Here is a 15,870-nt window from a genome sequence, read left to right on the forward strand (position 1 = left end):
AATTGAACTTTTTTGTGTAAAAACATTTTTCTACTAAAATTGACACCATTTACTCTAGGATTCTTAAAAATAAAGTTCCTCTTGGCAAGATTCACTCCCCCTCCCTCGCTTTCATAGTTCCTCTTTTAAATTTTTCTCTCGTATCTTTGTTAACTGTAACTGATCTCATAAATCAGTCAAAAGCAACACCTTTTATGCTGGATACAATCCCTTGTCATCTTTTTAAAAGACATCTGGCTTAGACTTAGTTGGTCCATACATAATCCATATTTTTAACCTGTCACTTCATTTAGGTATTGTTTCATGCTGTTGTCAAAATATGAACCTTAAAACACAAATTTGCTACAAATGTAATAAAAAATAAACCAAAAGCGAATATTTTTGTGTGAAAACATTTAAACAGATCTTAAATTTTGTTACATTAAAAAAGGTGCTTGTTTACTAGTATTTCACACTGAAAGTAATAGTGTGTGGCGCATTAACCCTAATAGTGCGACATGCACTGGAACATTGCTAGACTTTATCCTGGTGAGCTGAATGTACAAAATTGTCTGACGAACATGTGCCAGATATTACACAGTCTTTTTTCCTAAGAGCTCCCTTTTGAAAAGTCAGCTGTGTCTCCCATCTACAAAAAGCAGCACGGCCTGTCACTGAAAATCAACTGGATTTTCTCTCCATGTGAGAACACGTCTCACTCGGACAAACTCCCACTGTTTGCTGCATGTGATAAAGCCTACACCTCCGTTTCATCTCTCGATGTGATTCTCACGACATTATCGGGAGAAACATTTAATCCACACCAAATCTGACCTGTGTTCAGTCATCAGAACAGCGATTTGTTTGTGTGCCAATTTGGGTAGGCAGGATAGAGACAGCAGCTAAAAAAAAACTGTCCTCTCAACTGTAGCTTTCCTTAGAAATTCACTAAATGCGCCCGGGGAAATAGGTTAAGGGTTACATGAGTCGCATGCCCGTGTCTTGGAGTCAATGTGGACTGACATTAGATAAAACAGAAGTCTGTCTGCTCAGTGAGCTGCACAAGTTACTGTATCAGTTGGCCTGAGAGCAGTAAATATTTTACTGGATGATGGATTATCTGACCAAATAACAGAAATGTGTTGGTTACATAACTACGTCACTAGACCTAACTAACCTGCTTTCTTTTATTCCTAACAAACCAGATTCACAAAGTCTTTTTAAATAACGAATTGTGCTCATCTACAGCCCTTCGTTACAGCGTACCACAAAGCTCAGTACTAGGTCTTTCTACATTTTATCTTTCTCCTGTTGGCAGCATTATTGGACACTATGAGACAGACTTCCATTTTATTCAGTTATACATCTCTGTACAGCTTAAACATCACACACATATCCTAGAGACATGTTATAAAAAAACGCTTCTTGTCATTTGTTTTGATCAACTCAGTGTAACCTTGAATAACCATACCAGTCACATACAGTGAGAAACCTAGGCATCATTTTGTATAAATCCCTTTCTCTTGTTTCTTATACAAAACACATCTCTAAATCAGCTATATACAACAAAAATCTAATCCTGCTTGTGTAAACCTTCTGCCGAGACTCTTGCGTGTGTTTCCTCTTTAAGTTTGTGCTTGTTTTGTTAAATGTCCTGAGACTATCATTTGAAATGAAGTTACATTGACGTTAAATTCAAGCCACTGACATGCCACTTGCATACACACTGTGCACATACAAAAGCATGTGTGAGTAATTGGGAATGCTATTAATGCACTTATAAGAACACATAAACTAAACCCTACACACTCAAAAACAAGTGGTGCAATGTTATTAATATGTTCAGAAACAGCAACGTACCAACATATGTCCAATTTCAGGATTACACACTACACCAGTGTTTAGTGACAGGTGAGCCTAAAAATAAACCAGCTTGACTACATATACTGAAACTTGCACAATGAGCCACAGTGTTCTTTCAAAAGAAACAAATGGAGGCTATTAATAAACTAGCACCAACACACATCGGCACTGACACACATGTACACACACCCTCAACTGTTGCACAAGCAGATCCTACTTATGCAAACACAAAGACCTGCTGTGCATACTCAGAAGAAACAACTGTAAGCTATTAATATCATGCAGGGAATGGACACACACGAGCTCGCAGACATATGGATGTATTGATACTCCAGCTGCTCGGAAGCACAGGGACAGAATGTCCCCAACAGCTGTGGATTCCTGTAAATGTAAGGACAGAGGAGGGATGGAGAAAAAGACAGAGGGATAGGTGGCGGTGTTACTGAAGGTGGCCAGCATTGTTGGGTCATCGTCATAAATAGTTTTTGTATGTGAGAGTATGTTTGTTAATACAGAGTCAAGTGTCAGATGTTGTAAACAATGAATTTACACTCAGAACAAGTTGGTATGCTTGGCATCTTACTAGAAACAATATAATTTGTTTATATTTCACATGAGGATTTGTATCTGAACCCCTGCTCTTTCTGCTCTGTTGCTCACCCAACCAAGCATAAACCTTAAGCCTGCTGCCTGTGTTTATATATACAAATTGTAACCAGCATTTACCTGATTTGTGACTTTCAGATTTAACTCTTTTCAATACCACTACGGAGCCAATCAAACAAAGTACATTTTAGGGCCACAGCATGGAAGAAAATACTGCTGAAAAGCATCTGTAACTCTCTTGTAGCAGAAATGAGGCAATGAAGCTATTCAACCAAAATAGAAGGTTCAGCTTGCCTAAATGAACCAAGAGGATGTTATGGTGCAGGCTAACTTTAGAAACAGGAAGTCAGTGTTTCTGTGTAAGCGTGTCTGTGTATGTATGTGTGCATGCAGCAGTAAAGCCAATGCATGTGTGCAGGCGTGTGCATATGTGACTGATTGTGTGTGTGTGTGTGTGTGTGTGTGTTTGTGTGTGTGTGCGCGCGTGTCTGTGTCTGTGTCTGTGTGCATGCGTGCGTGGGTGCATGTGTGTGTTTGTCTGTGCTGCAGTGTGTTTCTGCAAAAGGCCCACAGAAAGAGGATGATGGTTGTGAAACTAATGTGCTATTACAGAAACCAGAAGTTTGTCTCCTGCCTATTTTTAGCACCGCAACGCTGAAATGAGAGACAGAGAAGCACATAGACATTATCCAGATACTCTTCTCCATAGTTTAAAATATATTGTAAACAGCATTTCTTTCATTTTAAAAATACCATTCTTACACTTTTAGAGCACAGCTGACATATAGCAGACCATGGAAAATAGAGTTGAACATTAAATTGTATTTGCGATAATATCAATTTGGTCACATGACACACAAGCGGGAGTAGAGCTATTGATAGAGGCAGCATCAACCTAGCACTCTAAGTGCACTTACACTGTGCCTTGACCTATTGTACAATGCCCTCAGGCCTGACAGAACCTGACACTATAGAACCTTTAGTGTCAAAAAGAAACAGTATATGGGTTGTATGGAACTTAAAAAAAAATATAACTCCATATGAATGTAATTCAAAATGGCAATAACAATGTTCATAGTGAAAGATAAGATCCCCCTCAGTACAGTAACCAAGCCTGGGTCCATGGCTTTGATAAATACGCTGTATAAGCAATACAGCATGCCCTCCCGTACATATTTTAGCCAGGTTGCCATACCAGAGCTACATAAGAAATGCAGGCAGAAAGTCTCATCCAAGCTGAAAACAGCAGTTTTTGACATGTGGTTAAGCTGTATAGCGAAGCCCTATCAGAGTCTCACGGTACATTTCATTAATGAAGACTTCAACCCTCCACCCTAATCTCAGTATTAGTAAAAAAAAAAAAAAAAATTACAATTAGATTATTTTTCAAAAATTCCTAATGGAAACTAATGTTGACCTAAAATACCTGTACTATTTACACTATTTTTGTCCATTTGTAATAAATTTGGGTAATATGATAGGGAGTGGGCAGCACGGTGTGGTTGTTTGTCTTTGTGTGTCTATATGTGGCCCTGTGATGGACTGGTGACCTGTCCAGGGTATACCCCTGTCTTCCACCCGAAAGAGAGCTGGGATAGTCTCCAGCAGATCCACGTGACCCTGGTTAAGGAGTAAGTGGGTATAGATGATGGATGGATGGATGGATGATAGGGAGTAACCAACATCTTTTGAAACCCCTTTTGGTTCTGGTTTTGGTGGTAGAAACTGACCGTTCAGTTGGTTCTTAGACTGCATAATGCACTGACCAAGCTGGTTTTATGTCCAGTCATATAGCGAGTAACAGCTTCACCATTAGTATGAAGACACAGCATATTTGTATGGAAGAATTTTTATTTATTGTTTTTTACAAAAACATATTGAAAAATATTATAAATACAAGTCAGTCTATGTAAACTTTGCATCTCTGGGATGATGTTTACTGTCCCATTGTTCTTGTTGGTGGATGCAACCTGGTTTCCTTCTGTTTTCAGGACAAACAGGTGTTTCTTTTCTGTTTGGATGAGAAGTAAGACTGACTTCCTGATCATTTCCTTTCTCTCAGGGGAGCTAAACAGTTTGGTAATCATGTTTTTATATATGTGTGAGAGATTGTATGCTATTTTAGTCCCTACCATCAACAACATAGTCCTCTTCCTCCACTGATTGTCTGATTTCCTTCGAAAACACACAGGCATTCTTTTGGCAATACATACTGTTCTGCTACAACTGGTACTTCCTGTTGATCCTTTCACAGTTTTACAATTGAAAAAAAAACATAAAAAACTTGTCATCGTCATCTTGAGCAGCTGCCAAGTCAGAAAGCATAAATCTGTTGAAAGGTTGACAAGCTGAAATATGTTTGAGGCTTTGATATTAGGTTTTGCTTGCCTTGGCTTTCACAAGTTACCTGACAAGGTAGGATTCCAATGACATAAGAGAACATTACAGAGTAAGAAGTGTGAATTGCAGCCATAGTTTTTACAGCAGGTTGTCATCCTTGCTTTGCAATGTCACTCTGATGAACTGCACAAATTATTATGCACCTAAGTTTTAATTTTAACCAAGGCATGTGTATCTCTGTTGTTGTTTGTCTCACTGAAAGCGTCAAAACACAAGATTGTCCTCATGAGGAAATAGTGTTGTTACTATGAACCCTGTATTGGGATGTCAAGAAGGGCAACAAAACTAAAATTGCATGGCTTGAACAGCCATATTTTAAATTATTCTGGGCTTATAAACTCCCTGCTAGTTTCTTCATGTTTTACTGTGTATGTCTCACTTGACCTGTCATAATAAGAGCGTGGGAGTTGTGTCTGTTCTTCATAGGAATTCTCTCAACCAGTAACGCCTTCACAGACATGATTATTTGACTCTCTGAGTCAATCTTGTTGTTGGAAACAAGGGTCAAATAATGTTGCCCCTGTCTGTACAGCATACTGTATGGCTCATACAGGAGGGATGCTTAGTGACACTTGGGTGCACTCTTCATATGGACTTTTGTTTTGGGCTGCACTGCTGAAAGTTAGATTTGATAACGTTGTCTTTATTGTAATATAGCGCAGGGTATGCCAGAAAAGAAACATCCATTTACAGGAATTACATGAGTAATGTTGAGTAACATTTTGGGTTGCAGTCATTCAGCTGTATAACTTCAGTAAATTTCCACATCCTTCCCTCCCTCCCACTGACCCCAGAGGGAGCAAGGTGTCTTCTTCCATACTGTATGTCTATTCTTTTACACTGAAACATTCCTCACCATGTTCATTGGTTTCAGTTGTCAGCGACATGACATGTGAAAACAGTGTTAAATCATTTAAGCTTGTTTTTGTGTTTTGTTGATATGATCCATTACAAACACCATGACCTATTACCAGTTATCATTAGCCATACTGTCTGCTTTATAAGTCATAGGATCCAGCCCATATTGTGAATGGATGCAGCAGTTAGCCTGCTTCAATCCTGGTAAAAATACAAGGTTGCTCTAACATATACAGGGGCCTTTGGATTGTATGAATTGATAAAAACCTTTTCTGTCCCTCCTGCACATAAAAGAAGACATCTGTCTTTCATTAGGAAGCAGAAGCTGGATTCAGTTGTCTCACTCATGCTAAATTTAGCTTTTTATTTCTTTCATTTTAGTAAGACCTAGAGGGAGGAGCTGACATATTAATGTACCTCAAAATGCCTTGACCACACAATTTTCCAATGCAAATCCCTGCACCCCACTTCCTTCATTGTGTTGTTTTTTCTGTGACCCCCAACTCCAGCACACACATATACCCCTTTTTACTTTCCTGAATGCAGTACTGGACAATGGCCAGTTCAATTGAGGCAGGAAGGCTTAAATGAAATGAAATATATCTTGTGAATGTGCAAAGTTCAAGTACGAGTACACATCTGGGCATATACTTATGCCAAATAAACTGAGTGCACTCTTGATCATGTTTATGTTAAGAGCAAACAATAAATGACTCTCCAGTTGTTCTTGCAACTTTTTATGTGAAAGTCTGTTAAAGCATATTTCCACGGGTGATCCTTTGTGTTATGAACTGGACATTTAGGATACTTGCACTACTTGGGATTACTGGTAATCTATATATGTCTGTGACCAGCATGCAGGACATTCCATCCCATAAATAATCTTCACGCAAGAATGACACTCTTAAGCAGTGTTGCCCCAATTTCACAAAGTAATATTGTCTTGCTTTCTCTCTCTTTGTTTCTCCGGTACTGGATGTGATCAGGTTTCTTTATCATACGGAGTAGCCAATGGACCTAAGTGTGACTCAGAGGTTGTTACACCCAGGCCCAGATTTGGCCATGCTGGCTCCTCACCCTCACTTCTTCCTCACTACGCAGCATTGCTCCCAGTTTTCCCAGCAGGACTTGCAGGTGAGGAAATACAACTCTTCATCCACTACAGGTGAAGGAGAGCCTGAGCAGCACCAAGCATAACCCACAAAAACAACTTAATTATTTCTGTACCACCAGCATTCAGTACAAATTCAGAGGCTTATTATGACTGAGTTTGCTCAGGAAGTTTCAGTCTCATCACCACATGAGCATTTAGTTTAGGTGAGATGTACAGAGTGAAAAGCAGATGGCTTCCTGCCACATCAACCACATGAACATGCCAGCTGCTTCCACCTCATGCCCCTACTCAGGTTGAATGCTCAGCAGAAATTAGTAAAAAAGCAGGTCAGGTCACTGTAAACGGACAGACCTTCTCAGTGTTTGGTTCTGACTGACACTACTGTTGATCAGTTAATTGAGGCCACACTCCTAGTGCTAGAATATCTTTCTTTTATCAAACTCTGGAGTCATATTGTATATGAAAATATTGTCACTATTTATCTATATAGAAATATTTCTCTGAGACATTGGTAGTAGCAGTGTTTGTCTCTTTTTGTATCAATCTCACTAGAATGGTCAGAGTAATTATTCTTTTTTATTTTCAGTACAACATTGAACAAAGGCAAAGAGAGATGGAGGAGGAGAAAAGAGAAGAGCTACAACAACTGACACGCAAGAGTAAAAATGAGCGTAGTGAGTATCTCATGTACTGTATGTATGGTTTTCTGAAAGACCACAAGGTTGTTGATGTGCTTTTCAGTTGAGTCACAGCACATTGTATGTTTTAATGAAAACGAATTAGATTTCACCTTGGGAAAAGATTTCACTATTAAAAATAGTTTGTCATTATTTTAGTTTATCAGCCCACTGCTGGCTACAACTGTGCATGACCCATATCGATTTTTTACTCAGGCTGATTTTTATTGATTGGCAGGTGCTGTAGCCAGTCCACTTGTAAAGCAGAAGCTTCGGGAACATATAATTATGAAGAGCCACCCCGCTCACGACAGGGTCACTCCTACCCACAGGAGTTCTACACCAGGGTACAGGTGAGGCAGACAAGCTCCCTCACTCCAACATCAGTTATTTTTTCAAAACAGAATTAGACTGTGCAATGCAAATGCAGCACAGTTTCAGCTAAAATATGATAATCCTGCAATATATTGTAATAGTGTTGAAGGTGGAGACCAATTGAGGAAAGCTTTCTTGATTCCCCCATTGTAATAAAAAAAAAAAAATAGAGCACATCTCCTCATACCTACTCATGAGTGAAGCAGTCTGTCTGATATGGTTTTGGTTACCTAGGCTTCCAGTTCCTGACATGTCCCCAAAGCCTCAGCCTACACCCTGTGACCAGCGTAAGGACCTCGCCCTGCGCAGAACAGGTGAGATCCTTCTATGTGAGATCCTTCTAGCGCTTTATGTGTGTGATGGAGATTAAACTGTGAAGGTTTTCATTTCATGTCTGTTTTCTTGTGGTGTAATTAAAGTCAAATTCAAAGTCATCTGATTCTATAGCTATAAAGTTATAATTTTTAGTGCCTCAACAGACTATTGTTATGTTACATATTTTGGGCTGGTCCATGACACAGTGAGGGAGAGAACACACACCAGAGTTTTCTTTCTGCTAAGGTGAAGTGAACTCATTACGCACCAAGCCTGCGAGGCCAGAAAGAGAATGAACAGTCATAACAACAACAGTGAAACACAAAGACTAAAGGAGATAACTAGATGACTTTAACCAAGTTATGTGTAAAATGAACTGCATTAGGCTCCAAAACAGGTGTCTTCCATTGTGTGAAATGAGAGTGGGAGTGGTTTCATCTTTCTTTACATCTCTAGCACTAACCATTCAGAAAGCCATTATTTATTTGCGTTGCCTTAGAACCCTTAAGTGTCAATGCACACACACCCTTTTTTTGGCTCTACAACAATGCAAATCTATCTTTTATCTGCACTGAGCCAGCCACTGATTGGTTGTTTTGTTTGAGCTTATTGGAGCATGACCAATGTAAACATAGAACCTTTTAATTCTATTTAAAGGGCTGAAGTATTTGCATGGTTCAGAAGATTGCTTTGACTTGGTTTTGTTATGGAAACTGCATGCATTATTATAATATGTGGATTATCAAGTAGCTACATTCTTGCTGATGTATAAGACAATAGTTTGTCAAGTTTAAAGTCGTTAAGAGCTAAATGTATGTTTCTTTTTCATGAGACCATAGGTGTTCAGTATTTATGTTCAATGCTTACGTGTATATGTACTGCTTCACATAATCATTTGTATATTTGTCTGTGTACAGTCTCTGAGCCCACTCTGAAGTGGAAGTTAAAGAAACACATCACTACAAGGCCAAACCCGCTGCAGCGCAAGATCAGTGCTCCTCCCGCTGTGAAGCACAGAACAGAAACTCTGGGTAGAATATCCACATTTAACACATCGCTCTCTGGATCTTATTATTTTTTATTTCCCATGCTTTTTTTGCTTAGCGCTCAGTATATGGCACTATCTTCAATTGTACTGTTTTTGTGTGCCACTTTCATTTGTCTTTCTTTACCGCAGGAGACACTTGAAAGATGTGATACAGTGATTCAGTTTGCAATTTCTTATGTGCATCCTTATGACACATGTCTGTGTCCTGTCACAGTGTGATGAGTTTATAAGTGTCACTCTATTCCGTCATCCAGACTCCTCCCCCAGCAGCAGCAGTACCCCAGCATCAGGGTGCAGCTCACCCAGTGACAGCCTCCATTTGGATAATGGAACCCTTCCACTAGCTCATGAGGTGAACCTTTCTTCTATATCCAAGTCTCCTAAACACATTATCATATAACAAATGAACAGATTAACTTTCAGCCTCCAGTTCTAGCATACTGTACATCATACAATACTGAGGACAGGAAGTGTTCAACTTTCATGTCTCTGTTTTATCTTCCCATTATGGATTTCCATATAAAATATTTCCTAGAGAACCTTTTACTTTCTTTTTTAAGATAAAGAAAAAAACTTGATTGTTACTGTGGATTTTACTTCTGCTCTTTAAAGGGCAATCACCAACAGTTGTATACTTAGCGCTCACTAACTGCACTGAGTCAGAGTTAAGTAATTTACTGTGCTGGTTTCCTGTTCTAAATGGATAATTTGTTTGATTTTCTGTCCAGACTATATGTTGAATGAAAATTTCTGTCTCATTCAGGCACAGAGGTTGCTGCTTAAGGATGGTAATCTTGCCAGTTTTACCTTGCCTCCCAGCCCTACGGCCATGCCCAACATCACTGCTGGACTACCTGCACAGGTGAGCAACCTTACCTTGTAGGGTTCCCCTCAATATTTAAATTGCCAGTATTTAAATCTACAAATAAGTACATGCAGCATCTTAAAGGATACATTAAGTAAATCACATGTATCGAAAGCTGAATGTCTAAAATAGTCCTTGTGCATTTGAACACTTATAGAAACCCAGTGTTTTCATGCTTTCGCTTCCTTCTTGGTCTCTGTGGAGCTTTCATATCTTGTGAATCAGTCATGTGGTAGCTTATTTACAATGTTGCTATGGTTGTCACAGCACTTTAAATATATGCATTAACCTAACATTTTGCTTTTTGTAAGGTGTGACCATTACAAGGGCTTTCCTTATTCCTAGTGACCCTTTCAACATTTCATACCATACCTCTGCTGTCCATAGGCTGACCTGCAAGTAGCCAAGCCACTGGCAGTTTCTGCCCTGAATCAACTCTACCTGCCTCTGGATGGAAGCAGTCCAGCTCTAGCTCAGCGCCTGCAGCCTTTGCTCATACTGGAACCACATACTGGGCTAATGCACTCCCAGTTTGTCTCTCGTGAGTTGTTTAACTATAAATGTGTTGTACAAGGGAAACAGAAACCCCTCAGTATGCACATATGCAGAACCCATGTTTGGATGTGTTTGCAAATGACAACACAAATGAACACAAAAACACAGGAAATATGTTTGCCATATTGTTTTTAAATTTCAGATGGTTTGTTCAATTGATTACATTTAACAAGATGCAAGATGTGCAATACAAGTTTTTTCACATTCCTCACCTTCATTTAAAGTCCTACCTGTCTGAAGAAAATGTCATACATTTTAGCAGGAAGGGCACACATGAAATTAATAACATCGTTCCAAATTCAGGGTCCTTTTTGTTGTGCAGAGCCATAGTTAACATCATTACCAATGATATGTCAGAATGTCCACAATGAATGAGTGAAAAAAAACATGTCCCAAAATAAACTGTAGGAACATTATTGACCTCTGTACTTTTATTTTGCCTCAATATTAAAAACACATGAGCTCCCTCTACTGAGCATTTAGCAGTGATGCAGTTTCAATAACAATATAATACACAATGATTATGCTATAAATGCAAGTAATAATATTGTCTCTGAGTTCTACAGTAAAACTAAAACATTTTCTAAAATATTCCTTTGTTTTAGTCATTTAAACATGATCTACAGGATATTTATGTCTGCCTTTCATTTCAGATTGAATCAGATTGCTCTAGACTGTAATTCCAATGCAAGATGTCTTAGATTTGTTCCAACGCTTTTGATTTTCATTTTTCTCCTCTCCATTTTAATTGATTTTTTTATGAGCCTCACTGTGTGCCCTTCTGCTGCCTCCCCTTCACTCTGCATTCATCTTTATCCACTGTTGTAACCTGTTCCTTTCTCTTATCCTTTCTGCAGTTCATGGTTTGACCTCCATTCCACAGCCACAGCCTCACCTGTCCTCCAAATCCATTAGAGAAGGTGTAATCAGTTTGCCCTCACATAGACCTGTGGAGCGAACACGCTCAGAGCCGCCACCCTACAGCCACTCACCCCTTACTCTGCATACCAGCCATCACTCACCCACCCAGCACCAGCAGCTTCAGCAATACCACAAGAGTGGGCTGGAGAGGCTCAAGCTAAATGCACACCCGAGCAAGGTGAGACGAGGCAGATGTGGATGCAAACTAATTAGTTCTAATAGAAATTTCAGTCATGGAGCTTGTGAGATTGATTCTGTGTTATTCTATATCTTTGTGTGGACTTATCTATGAAAATTCTCTTTTTAAAAATACTTTAAAAATACATTAAATACAGAAATAATACAGTGGTTTTTAACTTTTCCCAAAGACTTGTAAACACTCTAAAACCTCTATATTTGCAGACAAGCAAGTCTATTGAGAAGCCTCGTCTGACACAGATACTATCCGAGGACATGGACCTGGAGGAGAAGGGATCAGGATCAGGCTCAGGGCCAGGGTCTGTGTGCAGCTCAGAACAGGGCTCAGTGTGTGAGGATGGCTACCGCAGGAGACAGAGCACTGCCAGCACAGACTCAGTTTACAGCACAGAGTCCACAACCTCCTCAAGGGAGAGCTTGATTGAGCCCTCACATTCCCTCAGTCAGGTACTAATATAAACTGTCGTGCACACACATAAAAGAAAGGAATAACATATTACCTTTCTCTTCAAAAAAGATCTTCATAAAATTTTAATGCTGCTTTTTTGGTCCTGGAAGCAAAAGTACACTCATTTGGCAGTTTATCTTTTGGCACCTAACTAAAAGTAATGCAATTCAGCTAATGCAATGAATCCTCTCTTCAGGAGCGTGATAGTGTGTAGTTTTTGGTCAGACTGTTTTAAGAGATGTTGATTCAACTGTATGGTCATTTTGAAAGACACAATTTGTGGTGCTATTAAATAGTATTGCATTATACAGAAAGATGTTTCTGTTATTTAACATACTCTTACTGATACAAATGTAGTAAAATAATACAAAATAATAGAAACACCTGTTAGCATTATGTTTAGTGCAGCTGGATGGCACTTGTGAGTATCAATTAATGGACATTGTTTTTTTATGCCCTCCAGGAAGGCTCTGCCAATATAATGACTGCAGTTCAACTGTGTTTAATATTTACAAGTTGAGTTTTATTTGATTGAATTATTAATCATATGATTAATGGCCTGCGATGGACTGGTGACCTGTCCAGGGTGTAACCGTGCCTTTTGCCCAAAGAGACCTGGGATGGGCTCTAGCAGATCCCTGTGACCCTAAATAGGAATAAGCAGGTATAGATAATGGATGGATGGATATTAACAGCAGGCGGCCGTGGTACATAAATTCCCTTGTGTGTATCGTTTTTGACATCAGAGGGCGCTGTAACTTTACCTATACAAATTGAAAGTATAGAGAGTTACAATACTGTGGCAGTATACTTGGCAATGCTATCTTTTCTTAACCTACTGCTTGTTACAAATAAGTAGTAATAAACTGACAACGCAGTAAGTATATGTAGTTTACCCCAGTTAGTCTTTGCTGTGTGCTACTGGTGTTGAGTGCCCCTTTGTTTCTTGTTCTTGTCCCTTCTTGTCCTCTTGGGAACTACAGAGGCACATGATTCTTAGACCAGGTCTCCAGCTGGACCCTCTGAGTATGCCCGCCCTAATTTGGTCTCACCAGCCTTTAGTTCGGACCCGATCCTCCCCAGCTTCCACCTCTCTGCCTCCTCCACATCCACCCACCATACCATCTTTGTCACTGTCCAGTCCTGCTGCAGATGTCCAGCTACGCTTCACCACAGGTGAGTCACAATTATTGATGTGAAAAAAGTAACAAGAATGTTATTGCCTGGTAATGTATTTGTATATGAATGGAAACACTGAAAAAATGAAATAATGTTAAGACATGATGTGTGTGTATCTAGGGCTGGTTTATGATGCCCAGATGCATAAGCACCAATGTACCTGCGGCGACAACAGCCGCCATCCTGAGCATGCTGGGAGGGTCCAGAGCATCTGGTCCAGACTGCATGAGAGAGGTCTCAGGAACCAGTGTGAGGTATGTCACACACAACACACACATGCACATGCACACACACACACACATACACATACATTTACTTTAATGTATGTACATATGTGTGTAGCGTATCCGTAGTAGGAAGGCCACTTTAGAAGAACTGCAGTCAGTCCATTCAGAGAAGCATGTGCTTCTGTTTGGCACCAACCCACTCAACCGCCTTAAGCTGGACAATCGCAAGCTGGCAGGTAAGATCAACAACAATAGCAATAATAATAACAACAATAATAATAATGATAATAATATATTACATAAATGATCTTCTGCAGGAATCTTATCTCAACGTTTTTTTGTGATGTTACCATGTGGAGGAGTTGGGGTGAGTGCACATGAATGCATGTATACATGCAAACACACATAAACACACATCACAGACCCCATGTGGCAGGCCTTCTAATTGCAGTATTTAGCAGCAATACTTATTATATATTTAAGCTAATAATGCTACAAATTGCTAATGCTGTTGCTTTTGGCTAAGATAACTTTAAAACCAAATCAGAAATCAAAGACTGTACAATGATGAGATGTGAGAGAATGTGAGAGGAAGAGGGGTGCATGCCAGCGAAACTGAATTTAGAAACAGTGCCGTTGATAACAATGCATAGCAAAGCAAAACAACTAAAGACGTTTTCTTCTCTGATGTGGCAAATGAGAAATAATAATGTCCATTAGGCAGTTGTGAAATACAATGAGAAGAGACAGGAAACAGATAGATGAGAAGAGGACAGCAGAAGAGAGATGAGAGGAGAGGAGGTAGGAAAAGAAAAAAGGGGTGGATGTCAGTTGATAAGACGACTGATCTGCCTGGATTTCCGGCCCTAGGCTGCTCTGTTGAAGAGGGGTGATTGGAACAAGATGGCAGAGACTTTTTAAAAGATAAAAGAGATAAAAGAAATTCCTCTGATTTCATTGTTCCGCCATGGCACACAACTAGAAATGGGAGATTTGAAACATGGAGTAAATAGAAAATACGAGACAGGGTTTATACCCAGAATAGATCCAACTAGAAGAGAGTTCAGTTCAATTCAATTCAGTTTTATTTATATAGTGAAGTAAAATGAATGTAAAGTAATAGTAATAGTAATAGGAAAGTAAAGTGAATGTGGGAGAAAATGTGCTGTAATTGAAGGTCCATTGTGACCCATTTTAGTGTTTTTTACAAAACTCCAGAACACACCAAACTATAAGAATTATTATTAATGTGATTTTTTTATTCCAAAATAACAACACCAAAATTACGATAAAACACAGTTTAACCAATGTGAATCCTCATAGGCAGAACGTTTAGTAGTAGACTCCTTATTGGCCATGAACTCAAATTCTGTTGACTGAGAATTTTGAGTCTGCAGGTAAAATTCTGCAAAAAGGTCTGACTGTATTTCATTGTAAGTTTTTATAAGTTCAACCAATCAAGGCAGAGTTCGGATGATTGTGAAACTAACTGTAAAACTGTTTACATATAGCAAAGTTCTAACCATTTAGACAAAAATAAGTTTTAATGTCGTATTTTTACTTGCTATCTGTACTTGACCTTTAAACTGACTTTACATGTGTCATCACATGTTTTATTGACAGGTAGATATTGATACAATCTGGAATGAGCTTCACACATCAGCAGCTGCCCGTATTGCTGCAGGATGTGTTACAGACCTCGCACTGAAAGTGGCACAAAGAGAACTGAAGGTGCGTCTTTGGTACCAGATAACCTAGCTGCAGGGTAACAAGCTAAGTTAAACGCCATTATGTACAGTATACTTGAATAACTCCCCCAGATATTTCAGCCATTGGCATTATTGTTAAATAGCATAAAGGTGTGAATCATTTTAAACTGTTGAGTTAATGAAAGCAGCAAGGTATTAAGGTTTTTGTTCTTCTCTCACAGAATGGCTTTGCAGTGGTGAGGCCCCCTGGACACCATGCAACCCACTCCTCCCCTTCGTAAGTACAGCAGCATGCACTCATACACATACACATACCAGGAGCCAGGAGGTCTCTGCAAAGTGTTCCAGAGTTATTACAGATCAGCTACACTTCTGAGGGAAAGAAAGAAAGTGAAAGGGCACCTACTTTATGTCTTTTTGTCCTAACGTGTGTGTGAGTTTGTGTGATTTGTGCTACTTGTCTGTTGCCTTGGGCAAACTACTCCTGCACTCTGTTTCTTTTAAGCTTTTAAGACATAGAGCAAAGCACCTTA

The 15,870-nt window shown here is 39.3% G+C and overlaps 1 protein-coding gene across 4 annotated transcripts in view; it reads left to right on the top strand.

The window, feature by feature from the left end:
- LOC113130068 (histone deacetylase 7-like) overlaps positions 1 to 15,870 on the top strand; it is a 37,783-nt gene that overhangs the window by 9,451 nt on the left and 12,462 nt on the right. For 2 of the 4 annotated variants that reach the window (XM_026306358.2, XM_026306359.2), the window contains exons 2-17: positions 6,693 to 6,840; positions 7,407 to 7,494; positions 7,736 to 7,850; positions 8,107 to 8,186; positions 9,105 to 9,218; positions 9,490 to 9,587; positions 9,999 to 10,097; positions 10,488 to 10,641; positions 11,513 to 11,754; positions 11,976 to 12,221; positions 13,206 to 13,398; positions 13,522 to 13,655; positions 13,744 to 13,864; positions 13,946 to 13,995; positions 15,252 to 15,359; positions 15,559 to 15,614. In XM_026306358.2, the coding sequence (XP_026162143.1) occupies positions 6,718 to 6,840; positions 7,407 to 7,494; positions 7,736 to 7,850; positions 8,107 to 8,186; positions 9,105 to 9,218; positions 9,490 to 9,587; positions 9,999 to 10,097; positions 10,488 to 10,641; positions 11,513 to 11,754; positions 11,976 to 12,221; positions 13,206 to 13,398; positions 13,522 to 13,655; positions 13,744 to 13,864; positions 13,946 to 13,995; positions 15,252 to 15,359; positions 15,559 to 15,614 (2,021 nt within the window). In that variant the 5' untranslated portion in view covers positions 6,693 to 6,717. Of the gene's footprint in view, positions 1 to 2,094; positions 2,232 to 6,692; positions 6,841 to 7,406; positions 7,495 to 7,735; positions 7,851 to 8,106; positions 8,187 to 9,104; positions 9,219 to 9,489; positions 9,588 to 9,998; positions 10,098 to 10,487; positions 10,642 to 11,512; positions 11,755 to 11,975; positions 12,222 to 13,205; positions 13,399 to 13,521; positions 13,656 to 13,743; positions 13,865 to 13,945; positions 13,996 to 15,251; positions 15,360 to 15,558; positions 15,615 to 15,870 lie in introns of those variants that run through there. The other 2 variants (XM_026306360.1, XM_026306361.2) reach the window with 2 other exon arrangements.

The sequence above is a fragment of the Mastacembelus armatus genome, chromosome 5 (assembly GCF_900324485.2).
Source record: "Mastacembelus armatus chromosome 5, fMasArm1.2, whole genome shotgun sequence".
Classification (NCBI taxonomy): domain Eukaryota; kingdom Metazoa; phylum Chordata; class Actinopteri; order Synbranchiformes; family Mastacembelidae; genus Mastacembelus; species Mastacembelus armatus.